Here is a 15,961-nt window from a genome sequence, read left to right as displayed (position 1 = left end):
TTGATTCCACCTAATTCTGGGAAAGGCCATAAATGAGGAAAGGGGTGGGACATGAGCAAGATTGGAATGACTTGGATAGGACAAATGAAGCTCGAACACACCAACTTATCTCAACGTAATCAAGCTTGCTATGGCTAACAATGACTGTACAACACTGGTCTGTGTTTCACCAATCACAGCTCCACAGCACAAAGAAGTAAGCCCTATAGGCTCTGAGGCCCATTGGTGCTGGTGCTTATCCTGGTTTCTGCAGCGTGAATCACTAAGAGTCTACCACTTCCCCTGGATGGGATGTCAGTCTGACACAGGTTAATTCCCCAGCCAAGGTTGGTAGCCATTTACAGCTGGGTGGACTGAGACAATTCAGATAAAGTCTTATTCAAGGACAGTGACAGGTACTGTGAGTAGGAATTGGTCTATATATTGGTATCCCAACTCCTTATCCCACTGCTCTACAGCACAAAGAGTTTGAGAGACCCTTCACACATAGTGCAAATATGTACAACTCAGGGCATCTCCTGTCAGCGGCCACACCCCCTGTCAGTTCAGCGCACACACCAACGTGTCACTGTGTCTGTTTGCAAAGCCACACTCGTAGGGCACTTAGACAAATTTTACTTTCAGCTTGACAGTGATCATCTTCTGACTGTTGTCGTCTTAACAGTGCGAATGACCACACATTTTCTAAGTGCCATGCAAGCGGTGTTAGATGTTCGTGTGTGTCAGCTGGAATTTGGCCGAAATCTGCCGCGAGAGGGTTCGATGGGCTTGCACAGTGCACACTGTCTTTCAGCCGCTGGTGTGCGCAAATAGTTGTAGCTACAGGTGTACGAGGCGTTGGAAGCAGCTACGATTTTATACATTTTACATATGATTCCTGATTCATGCGCACTTGATGCGCAATTTAACCAAATTTGTACTATGTGTGAAGGGGCCCTAAATGTAAGCCTGAGTACGTAAGAAAGCATGTGGGAAGCTGTAGTCTAAATTTCATGTTTTCCTAAAGTGGGAGTATTTCCCAAAAGCACAAAAATTTAGAAAATTCAACCTGCATGTCAGACAACAAACTGAATGCTTATACCTGATGAATTAAATAAATAAATAAAAATAATTAAAAATAAATATATTTTAAAAAGTACAGATCTCTGCCTGGGTAAAAAGTACTTTGGTCATGGAAGAGGTGACACCATTTTGGTAGTACTCCTGATAAATCTCAGTTTCCTTAAGAAATCTTTAAAAATTTGTGTTGTCAAACATAAATTCTACCAGCAAGTATGAATTTTAAGGTTGTCTTCACAATATTAAAAGTTTGTAATTTGTCTATTTTTAATATGATCAAAAACATTGGTGACAATATGTTCAAACCTTTTCACGTGTAAGCCTTTAGCCTTTGACCTGTGTGTGTCTGTACCTGATCACCTGCTGCTGACTGTTCTCTTGCTCCCTCAAAAACACCTTCAGTTGAGTGATTTCGCTGTCGATACTGTTAGTGCTCCTGGTCACCTGCTGCCGTTCCGAGCTGATCTCAGTTGCTTTGACTACATATTCCTACCATCACACACAACATGACAATAATTTGGCAACTGTAAATTTTTCTGGCAACAGCTAAAATATTTGGGGATGTAACATAAATGTCTAAATTCTTCATATTTGTGTCAAGGTTAGTTTACTCAACTAAACTACATATTTAAAGATAAACTAATAAAAAAAAAAAGAGGGAGATGAATTATTACCTTTAACTTTTATTCTCTTTGGGCAAGTTCACATTTCCATGCTTGGATATTGTCTTTGTGCTTCTGTAGATTCTCTTCTAACATCTTGAGGTTCTGTTCATGTTTGACACTTTCTGCCTGCAGCTTCATCTGCTCATCCTTTGGGCCAAAACAACATTCACCATCATCCTCATTGCTTCACAAGGACAGCTTAGAAGGGCCTCATTCATATTTTCTTAGTTTATTCTTAACATTCATTGGAACAATATAAATTAAATACAAGGCACATATATCATCATCCACCCATTAATTTGGTGGTGGTGATGATGGTGGTAGTTGGGGTGGGGGGAGCTGGAGCCAGCATCAAATATAAGAATGACATAACTTGCTATGGGGCACCTAAAGCCCAGTTAAGTATATAGCTTGCTATGGAGGGCTATAGATAAATGGACTGTTGGCTTCAAAGGGACTGTAATGCAGCTGCGAGAAGTGGTTTTGGTATGTTAATCCTATGTGGGTTAAATCTCATTACTGGATGGGACCTTTTCCTTACGTGAGGCTTTCACCTTCAAAACAAAAAGAGACAGTGGAAGAGGAGGGTTGCTGAACTCTCTTTGTGGAAGTCACTGTCCTCGTATATAGTTAAAACAAGTAAGCTGTTCTTGGAAATGTTATGTGTTCATGAATGTTCAATTAAAGGTCTGTGGGGGAACCACCACAAAGTGAACAGAACTATGATGGTTTATGGACATCAAACAACAAGAAATGAAATTAATTTCTTTGAATGATAATGGTTTAGGCAACCCAGTCAGAAGACCTAAAATGACCACAGATTCATTTCCTACAAGAAACTCATTTATCAAAAGCAGAACATAAGAAATTAAAAAGATTTGGATTCAAAAATACTTTTTTATAGCTCACATTCCAATACTCTGAAAAGAGGAGCAGCAATACTGATGTCTAATCTATCCAAATCTGAGTGACAAAAATAAATAAAAGATAAAGAAGGAATCCATATTATTGTAAAGGGGTGATTGGACAAACAATGATAACATTGGTGAACATATATGACCCTCCTGCGGCTCCTTTGCCCCCATCCCCGCCGCCACTCGCTCCTCCCTTTGGGGGCCGTGGTCTAGGTCTGGGGCCCCTTTTGGTGGGCCCATGGCGGCGCCCTGTGTGCTTCCCTTGGGTATGGGGTTGCGTTCTGGCACTGCTGGCCCGCTCCCCTGGTGGTTCGATGTGCTGCCCCGGTGGCTCTGGTGGCTGCCCTTACTGGCCCCTGTGCCCTTCCACTGCCCTTTTTCTCCTGGTTTCTCCTGGGGCCGTGTCCTGGGCCCATTTCCGTCATCGCATGCAGCCGGCCGTATGGCTTCTCACGTGCCGGAGTGGTTCATGTCATATGGTAGGGTTCTGTACTTTTGTCTTGGCCCAACACACCACCCACAGTAAGTGATCGCAGATTTAGCTGTGATCTGGGTCTCTGTGCATGGATGTTGTGTATTTGTGGCCGTCACCACAATTCGGTTTTGGGTGCTCTTAAGGGGATCAAGACTCCGGTGTCCTAGATTAGAGTATGGATGCTCACTAATTAGACAACAGACTGTTACTGTCACTACTTGTTCATGTGTGGTTGGTTGTCCTGGTAAGTTGTATGGTTGGGGCCTCGTCTCCTCGGGGTCTCACTTCAGTTACTGCCTTCACCACTTGTCTTTTGTTCTTGTTTGCCTTTGTGTTGTTTTGGGGGTCGGTCCTTCCCGATAGAAGTTGTCGGTTGGCTTTGAGTAGGATGTTGTAGGCTGATCAGGAAGGGCGGATGGGGGGGGTCACACATGCACACCACATTCACTCATGCACTACGCCGCACAGTGGAATCAGGTCGATAGTATAGGGTCAAACTCACCAATTTCTGCAGAATGAAGCCCTTCGTCGAGTTATGTAATATTATTAAGCTCTGTTAAGGCCATTTATAAGACTTATACACGCAGTGTAGTTTTTGATACATTACTAAATAGAAACAAAAACTTGTTAAATCTATGGACATTATCAGCTCTTGCAATGCAACACTATTTGAATACTTTCTATTATACTATACGCTTGTGAACACCCCCCCCCCCACACACACACATAATGTTCATTTGACACAACGCGCACACACACTCACTCAAAACACCCCCCAAATGGTGCACATCAACCACAATCAAATGCACAAATACTTTTAAATGTCGTGCACACACACAGAAAGGCACACAAGTAATTGGTCAATCAGTTAAAGTAAATATTAGAATTTATTTTAGTTTTGCAGAAGTAGGAACATTGCAACAAATCACAATCACAGTTGATGTAAAGCAGTCAATCCATTCACATGTCAGTGTACACTATCAAATTGAAAATTAACTATGTGACAGCTTTAGTGCCTGAAACAACAAAATACAACTAGAGCAATGGCCCAATTTTAAATGAGTTGTTTACATTTCAAAACTTTACAGCATCTGATTAACACATTTTGAAAAATACCTTTTTATGTATGTACAGAGCGTGTACTCACTTTCATCATCAGATGGAGCAGCATCTTATTTGAATCCAAAATAAAAAATAGTATAGTAATATTATTTGATAATGCTCTATAGAAGTTGACATTTTCAAAGAAGCCAGACTAAGTTAGAGGCAGAAAATTTCAAAATGTATATTACATGTATTATATATGTACTATTATTATATTATATCATATTACATACATTATATATTATAATACTATATATTATATTATATGTTTTACTGTATAATATATGTATTACATTATATGTATATTACTGAATCTGGCCTGTCAACTTTATGGAAAACTCATAATAAAGCAAAACTGAAAATCCTGAAAGTCCTCTACCACGATTTTCACGAGTATCACAATTCGTGAAATTAATTGCAGCGCAAGACGTTTGCGGTGCAAACAAAGCTAAATCGAATCAAACAAAGTTAAATAAAATCAAACAAAGCTAAATTGGCGATTATTAATCTAAACTGTGCGTGTGCGACGAGCGTCTTTTTTATATCAGCGTTCGAAGTTCTGGGGGACACAAGATGGCGTTTTCTGTACTTCCGCCGGCTTCACACCTCAGCGGCAAATCAAGGTGTAGTGATCGATCGGGCCCATTCCACGTAGTGTAGAGTTCAGTGGGTACAATGGAGAGGGCGAACAAACTTAACTTCTTCAACCGGTTCAACCAGTCCATGCCCCGCCCCACCCTCTCCCTACTGCAGACATCTCTCCTTCTTCCCTCAGCACACCTCCCACCAGACATCACAGCAGCAGCCCCCTCCTCCTCCTCCACCTCAACACAACCTCCTCCATACATCACTGTGGACCAGGTCAGATGACAGTTAAGGAAACTTCATCCCAGGAAAGCTGCAGGCCCAGACAAGGTGTGTCCCTGACTACTACTGGCTGGATATTTTGGTGTTCTTTTCTTTTCTTTGCTCTTCAGGTAGCATGGAAACTGATTTGTCTGTGGAGAAGGTGCTGGCTGAAGAGTCCTCACCCTCATCAACATCGTGTAGCACCTGTGACGACGGGTGCTCACATGCAACCTTAAAGACTTTCAGCTGAAACAGATAATTGGATGGCGTTCTGCATTTAAGTCATGTGTGATTCAAGCAGAACTGCCGGGAACTCGACCTTGTGATGTTCGTTTGTGAGACGCTGAGGACCGCGCCTGTGTTTGACACATCGAGCCCGTGAAGCAAGGAAGGGTGAGGACACATGCTGTCAGCACACATTAAAGGTAATTAAGTATTTGATTAATTGTTGATAGTAACTTGGTGTTTTGTTACACAGTATACTTGAATTGTGATGAGAATTGTGCAGCTTGCTTCTCACTGCTGTGGCATGCGGATAAGTGATCCTCCACCTGTTGTGAGAAGCTGCTCATTTGCATAAAGTTAAAAAAGATACAGACCTGAATGTGTTGCTGATAGCGTGTGTCTTTTGAAAGATATTGTTGTAACTGCTGACTTACCTCACCTCTTCTTTGCTTCACAGAGAGTCGGTTTGTCGTGTCCACCTGGGGGGTGTTTGGCGGTGGTAGTGAGTCCAGGAGCGCCGGGCTTTGATCCTTGCGGGCGCTGGAGAGCGTGCCAACAGTCACTCCACCAGAGGGACGCTGTTTTTGTTTTTACACCTTTTATGCACAGTGGGTGTAATAAATATATTGTTTTTGGAACCGCTTTTCTGGTTATTTGTAGCGCTGGGTTCCGTCTGACGCAGGTCCGCTCCTCAACCCGCGTCGACACATAACATAATCATGAAATTTAAATTCAAATCCACAACTTTAAGGTTCGTTCCTACTCTCATTTATGGTCATGAGTGTTGGGTCATGACCGAAAGAACTAGATCGCGGGTACAAGTGGCCGAAATGGGCTTCCTCAGGAGGGTGGCTGGTGTCTCCCTTAGAGATAGGGTGAGAAGTTCGGTCATCCGTGGGAAGTTCAGAGTAGAGTCGCTGCTCCTTCATGTTGAAAGGGCATCTGGTAAGGATGCCTCCTGGGCGCCTCCCAAGGGAGGTGTTCCAGGCACGTCCATCTGGGAGGAGACCCCGGGAAGACCCAGGACTAGATGGAGAGATTATATCTCCAGCCTGGCCTGGGAACGCCTTGGGATCCCCCAGTCAGTGTTGTGAAAGTGTAGTGACACGGACCCACAACAGGGGGCGCAAATGAACGGACAACAGAAGGAGTCAAATTTGAACACTTTACTGTTGTGAATGCCACAACCATACACAGCAGATTATAGAAAGATACAAAGTCAATGGATAAAGGTGTCGTGTGGGCAGGCTCGACGATAGGAGACGTCCGTCTAGAGAAGAACCGGAACCACACGATTTCCTCCGCCACCGAACCCGAAGGATACTGGAGCCTCCAGGTCCCGAGTCCCTCAGGTGGCCACCGTCTCTGCGTGTCGGATCTGGTACTGCTGGCGAAGAGCAAAGACAGTCAAGTGTGGGTGTGTGTACACCCAGTAACAACAACAGTGGGAATTCCACCTCCACCTCAAATCACACACTCGTGCAGCTCCTGTTTAAGCACTTATCTGGAAAGAGTGAGAGGCGAAGACGTCGGCACTCTCACAAACCCCCAATCAGCTGACAAGGCACCACAGGACAACGGCTGCTAACAGAGCACACGTAAGTTATAATTCCTTTAGTACGGCAGAGAATATTACCTCCTTAGAAGAACGATATCTCGGCGACGTGGTGGAGGTGTCATCCTGCTTTTATCCGGGATGAAGTGCAGATGATCGGTGACAGCTGTCACAGCTGTCACCTCGGCTGTTCCTGTGAGGCAGCAGCGCCCTCTAGTGCCTGAAGCCCGCACTTCAGGCAGGGCGCCCTTTGGTGGTGGGCCAGCAGTACCTCGTCTTCTGGCGGCCCACACAACAGGACCCCCCCCCTCATGGGCGCCCCCTGGCGCCCGACCAGGCTTGTCCGGGTGGCGACGGTAGAAATCGGCCAGGAGGGACGGGTCCGGGATGAAGCTCCACTTCACCCAGGAGCGTTCTTCGGGTCCATACCCCTCCCAGTCCACCAAATACTGGAAACCCCGGCCCATTCGACGGACGTCCAGGAGCTGGCGCACTGTCCAAGCTGGCTCCCCGTCGATGATACGGGCAGGAGGCAGTGTCGGACCGGGTGTACAGAGGGGTGAGGTGTGATGTGGTTTCAATCTGGATACGTGAAATACTGGATGGATCCGCAGTGAGGTCGGAAGTTGGAGCTTCACTGCGGCGGGACTGAGGACCTTGAGGATCTTGAAGGGCCCTATGTACCGGTCCTTCAGTTTAGGGGAATCTACCTGGAGGGGAATGTCCCTTGTGGATAGCCACACCTCCTGCCCGGGCCGATATGCGGGGGCTGGGGATCGTCGACGGTCTGCATGGGTCTTTGCCCTCGTCCGGGCCCTCAACAAGGCCGAACGGGCGGTGCGCCACACCCGCCAGCATCTCCGCAGGTGGGCCTGGACCGAGGGTACACCGACCTCTCCCTCCACCACAGGAAACAAAGGGGGCTGATACCCCAGACACACCTCGAACGGGGAGAGGCCGGTGGCAGAGGACACTTGGCTGTTATGCGCATACTCGATCCAGGCCAGGTGTTCACTCCAAGCCGTCGGGTGTGCGGATGTGGTACATCGCAGGGCCTGCTCCAGCTCTTGGTTAGCCCGTTCAGCCTGTCCGTTGGTCTAAGGGTGATACCCAGACGAGAGGCTCACGGTGGCCCCCAGCTCCCGGCAGAAACTTCTCCAAACCTGCGAGGAAAACTGAGGACCATGATCTGAGATGATGTCTGTTGGTATCCCATGCAGACGTATGACATAGTGGACCAGGAGATCCGCTGTCTCCTGGGCCGACGGGAGCTTCGGGAGGGCCACAAAGTGGGCCGCCTTGGAGAACTGGTCCACTATCGTGAGGTTGGTGGTGTGCCCCCGGGACGGCGGGAGGCCCGTGACGAAATCCAGACCGATGTGGGACCAGGGGCGACGAGGCACAGGAAGTGGTCGAAGGAGTCCCTGTGCCTTTTGGTGGTCCGCCTTGCCCCTGGCGCAGGTGGTGCAGGCCTGGATGTAAGCCCGGACGTCAGCCTCCAGGGACGCCCACCAGAAGCGCTGCCGGACCACTGCCACGGTCCTACGCACCCCTGGGTGGCAGGAGAGCTTGGACCTGTGACAGAAGTCCAGGACGGCAGCCCTGGCTTCTGGTGGGACGTAAAGTCTGTTCTTTGGCCCTGTTCCGGGATCCGGGCTTCGTGCCAGGGCCTCCCGGACGGTCTTCTCCACGTCCCAGGTAAGGGTGGCCACGATAGTGGACTCCGGTACGATGGGTTCCGGTGGATCCGACAGCTCGGTTTTGACTTCATGTTCATGCACCCGGGACAAGGCATCCGACCTCTGGTTCTTGGTCCCGGGGCGGTAGGTGATTCGGAAGTCAAAACGACCGAAGAACAGTGACCAGCGGGCTTGCCTGGGTTCAGCCGCCTGGCGGTCCTGATATACTCCAGGTTCCGGTGGTCAGTAAAAACCGTGAATGGCACTGACGCTCCCTCCAACAGGTGTCTCCACTCTTCAAGAGCCTCTTTCACCGCTAGGAGTTCTCGATTGCCCACGTCATAGTTCCGTTCTGCAGGGGTCAACCTGCGGGAGAAATAGGCATACGGGTGAAGAACCTTATCGGTCTCTCCGCTCTGGGATAGCACGGCTCCTATCCCTGAGTCAGAGGCGTCCACTTCAACCACAAACTGGCGACTGGGATCGGGCTGCACCAAGACAGGTGCAGTCGAGAAGCGCTGTTTCAACTCCTTGAACGCGGCATCGCACCGATCCAACCACGTGAAGGGGACTTTTGGAGAGGTCAGGGCTGTCAGGGGGCTAACTACCTGACTGTACCCCTTAATGAACCTCCTGTAAAAATTTGTGACACCGAGGAACTGTTGCAGCTTCCTACGGCTCGTGGGTTGGGGCCAGTCTCTCACCGCCGTGACCTTGGCCGGATCCGGGGCGACGGAGTTGGAGGAGATTATGAACCCCAGGAAGGACAAAGAGGTGCGGTGGAACTCACACTTCTCGCCCTTCACAAACAGCCGGTTCTCCAACAACCGCTGCAGGACCTGACGTACATGCCGTACATGAGTCTCAGGGTCCGGAGAAAAAATGAGTATATCGTCCAGATATACGAAGACGAATCGGTGCAGGAAGTCCCGCAAGACGTCATTTACCAAAGCTTGGAACGTCGCGGGGGCGTTAGTGAGGCCGAACCGCATGACCAGGTACTCAAAATGACCTAACGGGGTGTTGAATGCCGTCTTCCACTCGTCTCCCTTCCGGACCCGAACTAGGTGGTATGCGTTCCTAAGATCCAGTTTCGTGAATATTTTGGCTCCATGCAGGGGAGTGAACACCGAATCCAACAAAGGCAACGGGTATCGGTTGCGAACCGTGATCTCGTTCAGCCCCCGATAATCAATGCATGGACGAAGACCACCATCTTTCTTGCCCACAAAAAAGAAACCTGCTCCCATCGGGGAGGTGGAGTTCCGGATCAGCCCAGCAGCTAAGGAGTCCCGGATGTAGGTCTCCATCGATTCGCGCTCAGGTCGTGAGAGGTTGTACAGCCTGCTGGACAGGAACTCCACGCCTGGAATCAAATCGATGGTGCAATCGTACGGACGGTGCGGGGGAAGGGTGAGTGCCCGATCCTTGCTGAAAACGTCAGCAAGATCGTGGTACTCAACCGGCACCGCCGACAGATTGGGCGGGACTTTGACCTGCTCCTTAGCCTGGGAACCGGGAGGGACTGAGGATCCTAAACACACCCGATGGCAGGTCTCGCTCCACTGTACCACCACCCCGGACGGCCAATCAATCCGGGGATTGTGTTTTAACATCCATGGGAACCCCAGAATCACACGGGAGGTAGAGGGAGTCACAAAAAACTCTCTTTCCTCCCGATGATTCCCTGACACCACCAGAGTTACTGGTAGTGTCCTGTGTGTGATTAAAGGGAGTAGGGTGCCATCTAGTGCTCGCACCTGCAATGGCGAAAGCAGCGCCACCAGAGGGAGCCCTACCTCCCTGGCCCATCTGCTATCCAGCAGATTCCCTTCTGACCCTGTGTCTACCAGTGCTGGGGCCTGAAGGGTTAAATCCCCGCTAAGGATTGTAACTGGGAGCCGTGTGGAAATATGTGTGTGTCCCACGTGAATTTCTTGGCCCACCCTAAGCCCAGTTTCTAGGGGCGGGCGTTGGTGTTTAACCGTTCGGGGCAGTCTCTCAATTGGTGCTCAATTGAGCCGCAAACAAAACACGTCCCGCGGGGAAGCCTCCTCTGTTCGGTGGTCTGAATGTGGCCCTGCTCGTGTCCATAGCTTCGTCAGCAGGGGGAGCTGTAGTCACACGGGGCGTAGAGGCCATGGAGCGTGGGAAGGGCGGACCTTTTTCGGACCCGGAAGGAAGAGGGACGGTGCGTGCCCGACCACGCCCTTCGTCTTGTTCCCGACGGCGTTCCTCCAACCGATTGTCTAACCGTATAACAAGGTCGATTAGCCTATCTAATTCCTGCGGTTCGTCCTTGGCCACCAGGTGCTCCTTCAGGACCGACGACAGTCCGTTTACGAAGGCGGCGCGGAGCGCAGCGTTATTCCAGCCGGACCTCGCAGCCGCAATGCGGAAGTCGACTGCATAAGCGGCTGCGCTCCGGCGTCCCTGTCTCATTGACAGCAGCACAGTTGAAGCGGTCTCTCCCCTGTTAGGGTGATCAAACACGGTTTTGAACTACCTCACAAACCCAGTGTACGTATGAAGGAGCCGTGAATTTTGCTCCCAAAGCGCCGTAGCCCAAGCGCGTGCCTCTCCTCGAAGCAAATTAATCACATAAGCTGCTTTACTAGCATCAGACGCGTACATGACGGGGAGTTGTGCAAAGACGAGCGAACACTGCATGAGAAAGTCCGCGCACGTCTCCACACAACCTCCGTACGGCTCTGGGGGGCTTATGTATGCTTCAGGGGATGGTGGGAGGGGGTGTTGAACGACCACTGGAACATTTATATCCTGCACAGGGTCGGCAGGAGGAGGAGCTGCAGCAGCGCCCTGAGCGCTCGCTGCCACCTGTGCGGAGAGAGCCTCCACCCTGCGGTTCAGGAGGATGTTTTGCTCGGTCATCTGATCCAACCGAGCCGTAAAGGCGGTGAGGATGTGCTGCAACTCACCAATCACGCCTCCTGCAGACGCCTGTGCACCCTGCTCTCCCACTGGCCGTTCAATCGCTGGGTGACGCCCCTCGGAGTCCATGACGCTGGCCGAGATATCCTGTTGTGAAAGTGTACTGACACGGACCCACAACAGGGGGCGCAAATGAACGGACAATAGAAGGAGTCAAATTTGAACACTTTACTGTTGTGAATGCCACAACCATACACAGCAGATTATAGAATGATACAAAGTCAATGGATAAAGGTGTCGTGTGGGCAGGCTCGACGATAGGAGACGTCCGTCTAGAGAAGAACCGGAACCACACGATTTCCTCCGCCACCGAACCCGAAGGATACTGGAGCCGCCAGGTCCCGAGTCCCTCAGGTGGCCACCGTCTCCGCGTGTCAGATCTGGTACTGCTGGCGAAGAGCAAAGACAGACAAGTGTGGGTGTGTGTACACCCAGTAACAACAACGGTGGGAATTCCACCTCAAATCACACACTCGTGCAGCTCCTGTTTAAGCATTTATCTGGAAAGAGTGACAGGCGAAGACGTCGGCACTCTCACAAACCCCCAATCAGCTGACAAGGCACCACAGGACAACGGCTGCTAACAGAGCACACGTAAGTTATAATTCCTTTAGTACGGCAGAGAATATTACCTCTTTAGAAGAACGATATCTCGGCGACGTGGTGGAGGTGTCATCCTGCTTTTATCCGGGATGAAGTGCAGATGATCGGTGACAGCTGTCACAGTTGATGAGTGACAGCTGTCACCTCGGCTGTTCCTGTGGGGCGGCAGCGCCCTCTAGTGCCTGAAGCCCGCACTTCAGGCAGGGCGCCCTCTGGTGGTGGGCCAGCAGTACCTCCTCTTCTGGCGGCCCACACAACAGTCAGAGGTGGTCATTGTGGCACGGGAAAAGGAAGTCTGGGGTCCCTGCTGGAGCTGTTGCCCCGTGACCCGAACCTGGAAAAGCGCTTGAAGATGAGTGAGTGAGTGAACTTTAAGGTTGTCTCAACTGCCACGAGAGCAGCTTTTCTGTTACTCGAGCTAAACAGTAGCTCACCGGAAGAGAACAGTGAGTATTTGTGGTTGAATTATTATAACCAGAGATCTGTGATGAAGCTCACAAAGGGATACCTCACCACTCTGCCATTCCAGTTGCTTGCATGTATTACTGTATATATCAGTGACAGTACATCTTATGTGAAACTTGAAATGCCAGAATTAATAAACTGGTCAATCACTGTAAATGCAATTGAAATTCTGTTTTTTTTTTTTTTTTTTTTTTTTTAAACAAAACCCTGATGTCCTATTATTACCTTATTACCCTTTAAGATGTTGGGCTGAAATTATTTTCCTTCATGCACATCTTTACATGGTGTGCATTGTGTCAAGTTTCACACAAACTTGGACTTACAATCCTCAAATTTTTGTATTCTAGAGTATAATAATTGAGCTGTTATTGTGAATCAAACCATCAGTTTGTGAGGTCTAGACCTAAAATTACTACAATATACATTTACATGACTTCTGATTGGGGAAACAACCTTGTATTTAAGAGCATTTAAGACAAAAGTAATATTTACTGGTCAGCAAATTATTCAGGTGTGCTAGTACAAGCTATTAACTAATATTCTAACAAACTGAGTCTTTCATTTTCCATCACAATCCCAGTCGGAATCAGTTTTTCCTGGTTTATGAGTGACTGCCCTGCCCTGGTTGTACATTTTGTTTATACCCTGAACATTTTGGAAAGAAGAAAATATTTAAAGATTCCAGCACGTTATTTAGTTGTTCCACATAAATAAGGATCAAATCTGCATGCAAGAAGATTTGAAGAGGGAGGCCTAATGTCTTTACAGAGTATGTCACAAGACCAGGGAGGCTGGTAATCTAGCTTTCACTTTAAACACATGCACACACACACACACAGTATTTTATTTTTATTTTTTATTAAACTAAGTAAGAGAAAAGTGCTTTACCTGAAATGACCCCATCTGTTCAGAAAGTTGATCAATCTGCTGTCCGACCTGCATGGACTTGGTTTGAAGGTTTTCTAACCCTTTGTGATGCTTGTTAAGCTCGGTCTTTGCTTCATCAGCAGTTTGCTGTTCGGCATTGATTTTCCATTGATTCTCTAGGAAAATTTCATCCTTGAAGGAAAAAAAATGAAGAAGAAAGATGCTTTGATTATATCAAGATTCATGTCTGTTTAAAGGAGTGTCAGGGAAGGAGTTGGACTAAAAACTGAAAGATCACCAAGGAGCTGATGTCCTCTGTTTGCTCTTGTGCAATATTCTCCAGCTCTTTTATCTTCATGTTAACTTTATTCATAGAGATCTGCAATGACAAAATGAGACACATGGTACCTTTTTAACCCTCACAAAAACAAACAAATAAATCTGGCAAATATAAAACAGGGATCCTCATACTCGGATGGAGAAAGCTCCACAATTTTTACCAAGTCCACTGAGTATTTTTTATTTTTTCATATCTAGGGGAAGCACCAAAACTAACTCAAGTATTGATATTGATCTGCGAAACTTTAGAATCAGTAGTCAAACATATTTAAATACTCTTAAAAGAGCTTAATTGGTGTTTATAAACCAGCCATGCAACATTATTACATATGAAAAGGAAATACTTACATTTTTAAAGTACTGGTTTAAAAGTATTGGTATTAGACTTTGTATGGGAAATAGTCACTATAATGGTATTTGGAGTAGAAAGAGGCCCAAAAAATGTGATTTGAGGAATTCTGCTCATTCTGTAAGTTTTTAGGTCATGTTACAAAAATTATTTCAGAGAACAAGTAAAGAGAGGACGTGTGCAAAAACTCATTCACTTCCGACAGATTTACCGTAGTACTGTTTATGGCCTTGCTGGTGTTTTTTAGTTTCTTCTCCATGCCCAAGATGTCTTTAGTCACCGAGTTCAGTTGGAGTTGAAACTGAGACAGCTGAGCCTTGTCATTCTCTATCTCTGACTCCAACACACTGCAACAGGAAAGACTGTTTTAGCTGAAATAATTGACCACATATCCCCAAAAACCAAATAAAACTACATTTGGAGTATCTACATTTGATGAAAAGATGCCATGGAAAACATGGATATGTGAATATTTCATGCATAAAATAGGTTCAGTGAAGTGTTGGAACACTGTAAATAGCATACAAGGTTTATCAATTAAGAAAAAAAAAAACCTTTTCAAAATTAATGATAGAATTGTGACTTAAAAGTAACATCCCTCCCCCCTGGTAGTAATCAAGCTAAATTAACTTAGACATAAGTGGTACAGTCATTATATTTTTGTTTTTTTCTTTTTTGTGTGTGTTTCAGTATAGTATGCCATTATGCTTGCCGGGTACCCAGAAGATTATGAAAAGTGCACCACTTCAATAAAACCCAACTATTTCCAGATTTTGATTGAAACTGCTGCCTTCCTCAAAACCTCATTTATTGTGAATTTAGCTGTTTTTCTCTATTTATTTTTACTTAATTTCATGGCTGATCTTTATAACTGAGAATCAAATAATAAACAAATTATTTAAATTAAATTAAATAATGCTTATTTACCTTATTTCAGTCTCAAGATCCTGTCCAAAATATTTGGTGACACTGAGTGAAGATGAATAATACAACCCCTGGCAAAAATTATGGAATCACCGGCCTCGGAGGATGTTTATTCAGTTGTTTAATTTTGTAGAAAAAAGCAGATCACAGACATGACACAAAACTAAAGTCATTTCAAATGGCAACTTTCTGGCTTTAAGAAACACTATAAGAAATCAAGAAAAAAAGATTGTGGCAGTCAGTAACTGTTACTTTTTTAGACCAAGCAGAGGAAAAAATATGGAATCACTCAATTCTGAGGAAAAAATTATGGAATCACCCTGTAAATTTTCATCCCCAAAACTAACACCTGTATCAAATCACATCTGCTCGTTGATATTGACCCTATGTCATGACATTGACCCTATGTGTCTTTTTGCAAGGAATGTTTTCAGTTTTTGCTCTATGGCAAGATGCATTATCATCTTGAAAAATGATTTCATCATCCCCAAACATCCTTTCAGTTGTCGAAAATATCAACGTAAACTTGTGCATTTACTGATGATGTAATGACAGCCATCTCCCCAGTGCCTTTACCTGACATGCACCCCCATATCATCAATGACTGTGGAAATTTACATGTTCTCTTCAGGCAGTCATCTTTATAAATCCCATTGGAACATCACCAAACAAAAGTTCCAGCATCATCACCTTGCCCAATGCAGATTCGAGATTCATCACTGAATATGACTTTCATCCAGTCATCCACAGTCCACGATTGCTTTTCCTTAGACTATTGTAACCTTGTTTTTTTCTGTTTAGGTGTTAATGATGGCTTTCGTTTAGCTTTTCTGTATGTAAATCCCATTTCATTTAGGAGGTTTCTTACAGTTCGGTGACAGACGTTGACTCCAGTTTCCTCCATTCGTTCCTCATTTGTTTGTTGTGCATTTTTTGA

The 15,961-nt window shown here is 46.6% G+C and overlaps 1 protein-coding gene across 1 annotated transcript in view; it reads right to left on the bottom strand.

Moving 5' to 3' along the window:
* Positions 1-15,961, bottom strand: part of LOC117531890 (structural maintenance of chromosomes protein 6-like) — a 56,112-nt gene that overhangs the window by 6,154 nt on the left and 33,997 nt on the right. The window contains 6 exon segments of the mRNA XM_034195081.1: positions 1,412-1,548; positions 1,734-1,908; positions 13,411-13,604; positions 13,711-13,791; positions 14,312-14,447; positions 15,028-15,090. Coding sequence (XP_034050972.1) covers positions 1,412-1,548; positions 1,734-1,908; positions 13,411-13,604; positions 13,711-13,791; positions 14,312-14,447; positions 15,028-15,090 — 786 coding nt within the window.

This window comes from Thalassophryne amazonica, chromosome 19, assembly GCF_902500255.1.
Source record: "Thalassophryne amazonica chromosome 19, fThaAma1.1, whole genome shotgun sequence".
NCBI classification, from domain to species: Eukaryota; Metazoa; Chordata; class Actinopteri; order Batrachoidiformes; family Batrachoididae; genus Thalassophryne; species Thalassophryne amazonica.
This window is presented reverse-complemented; position numbering and strand designations above follow the sequence as displayed.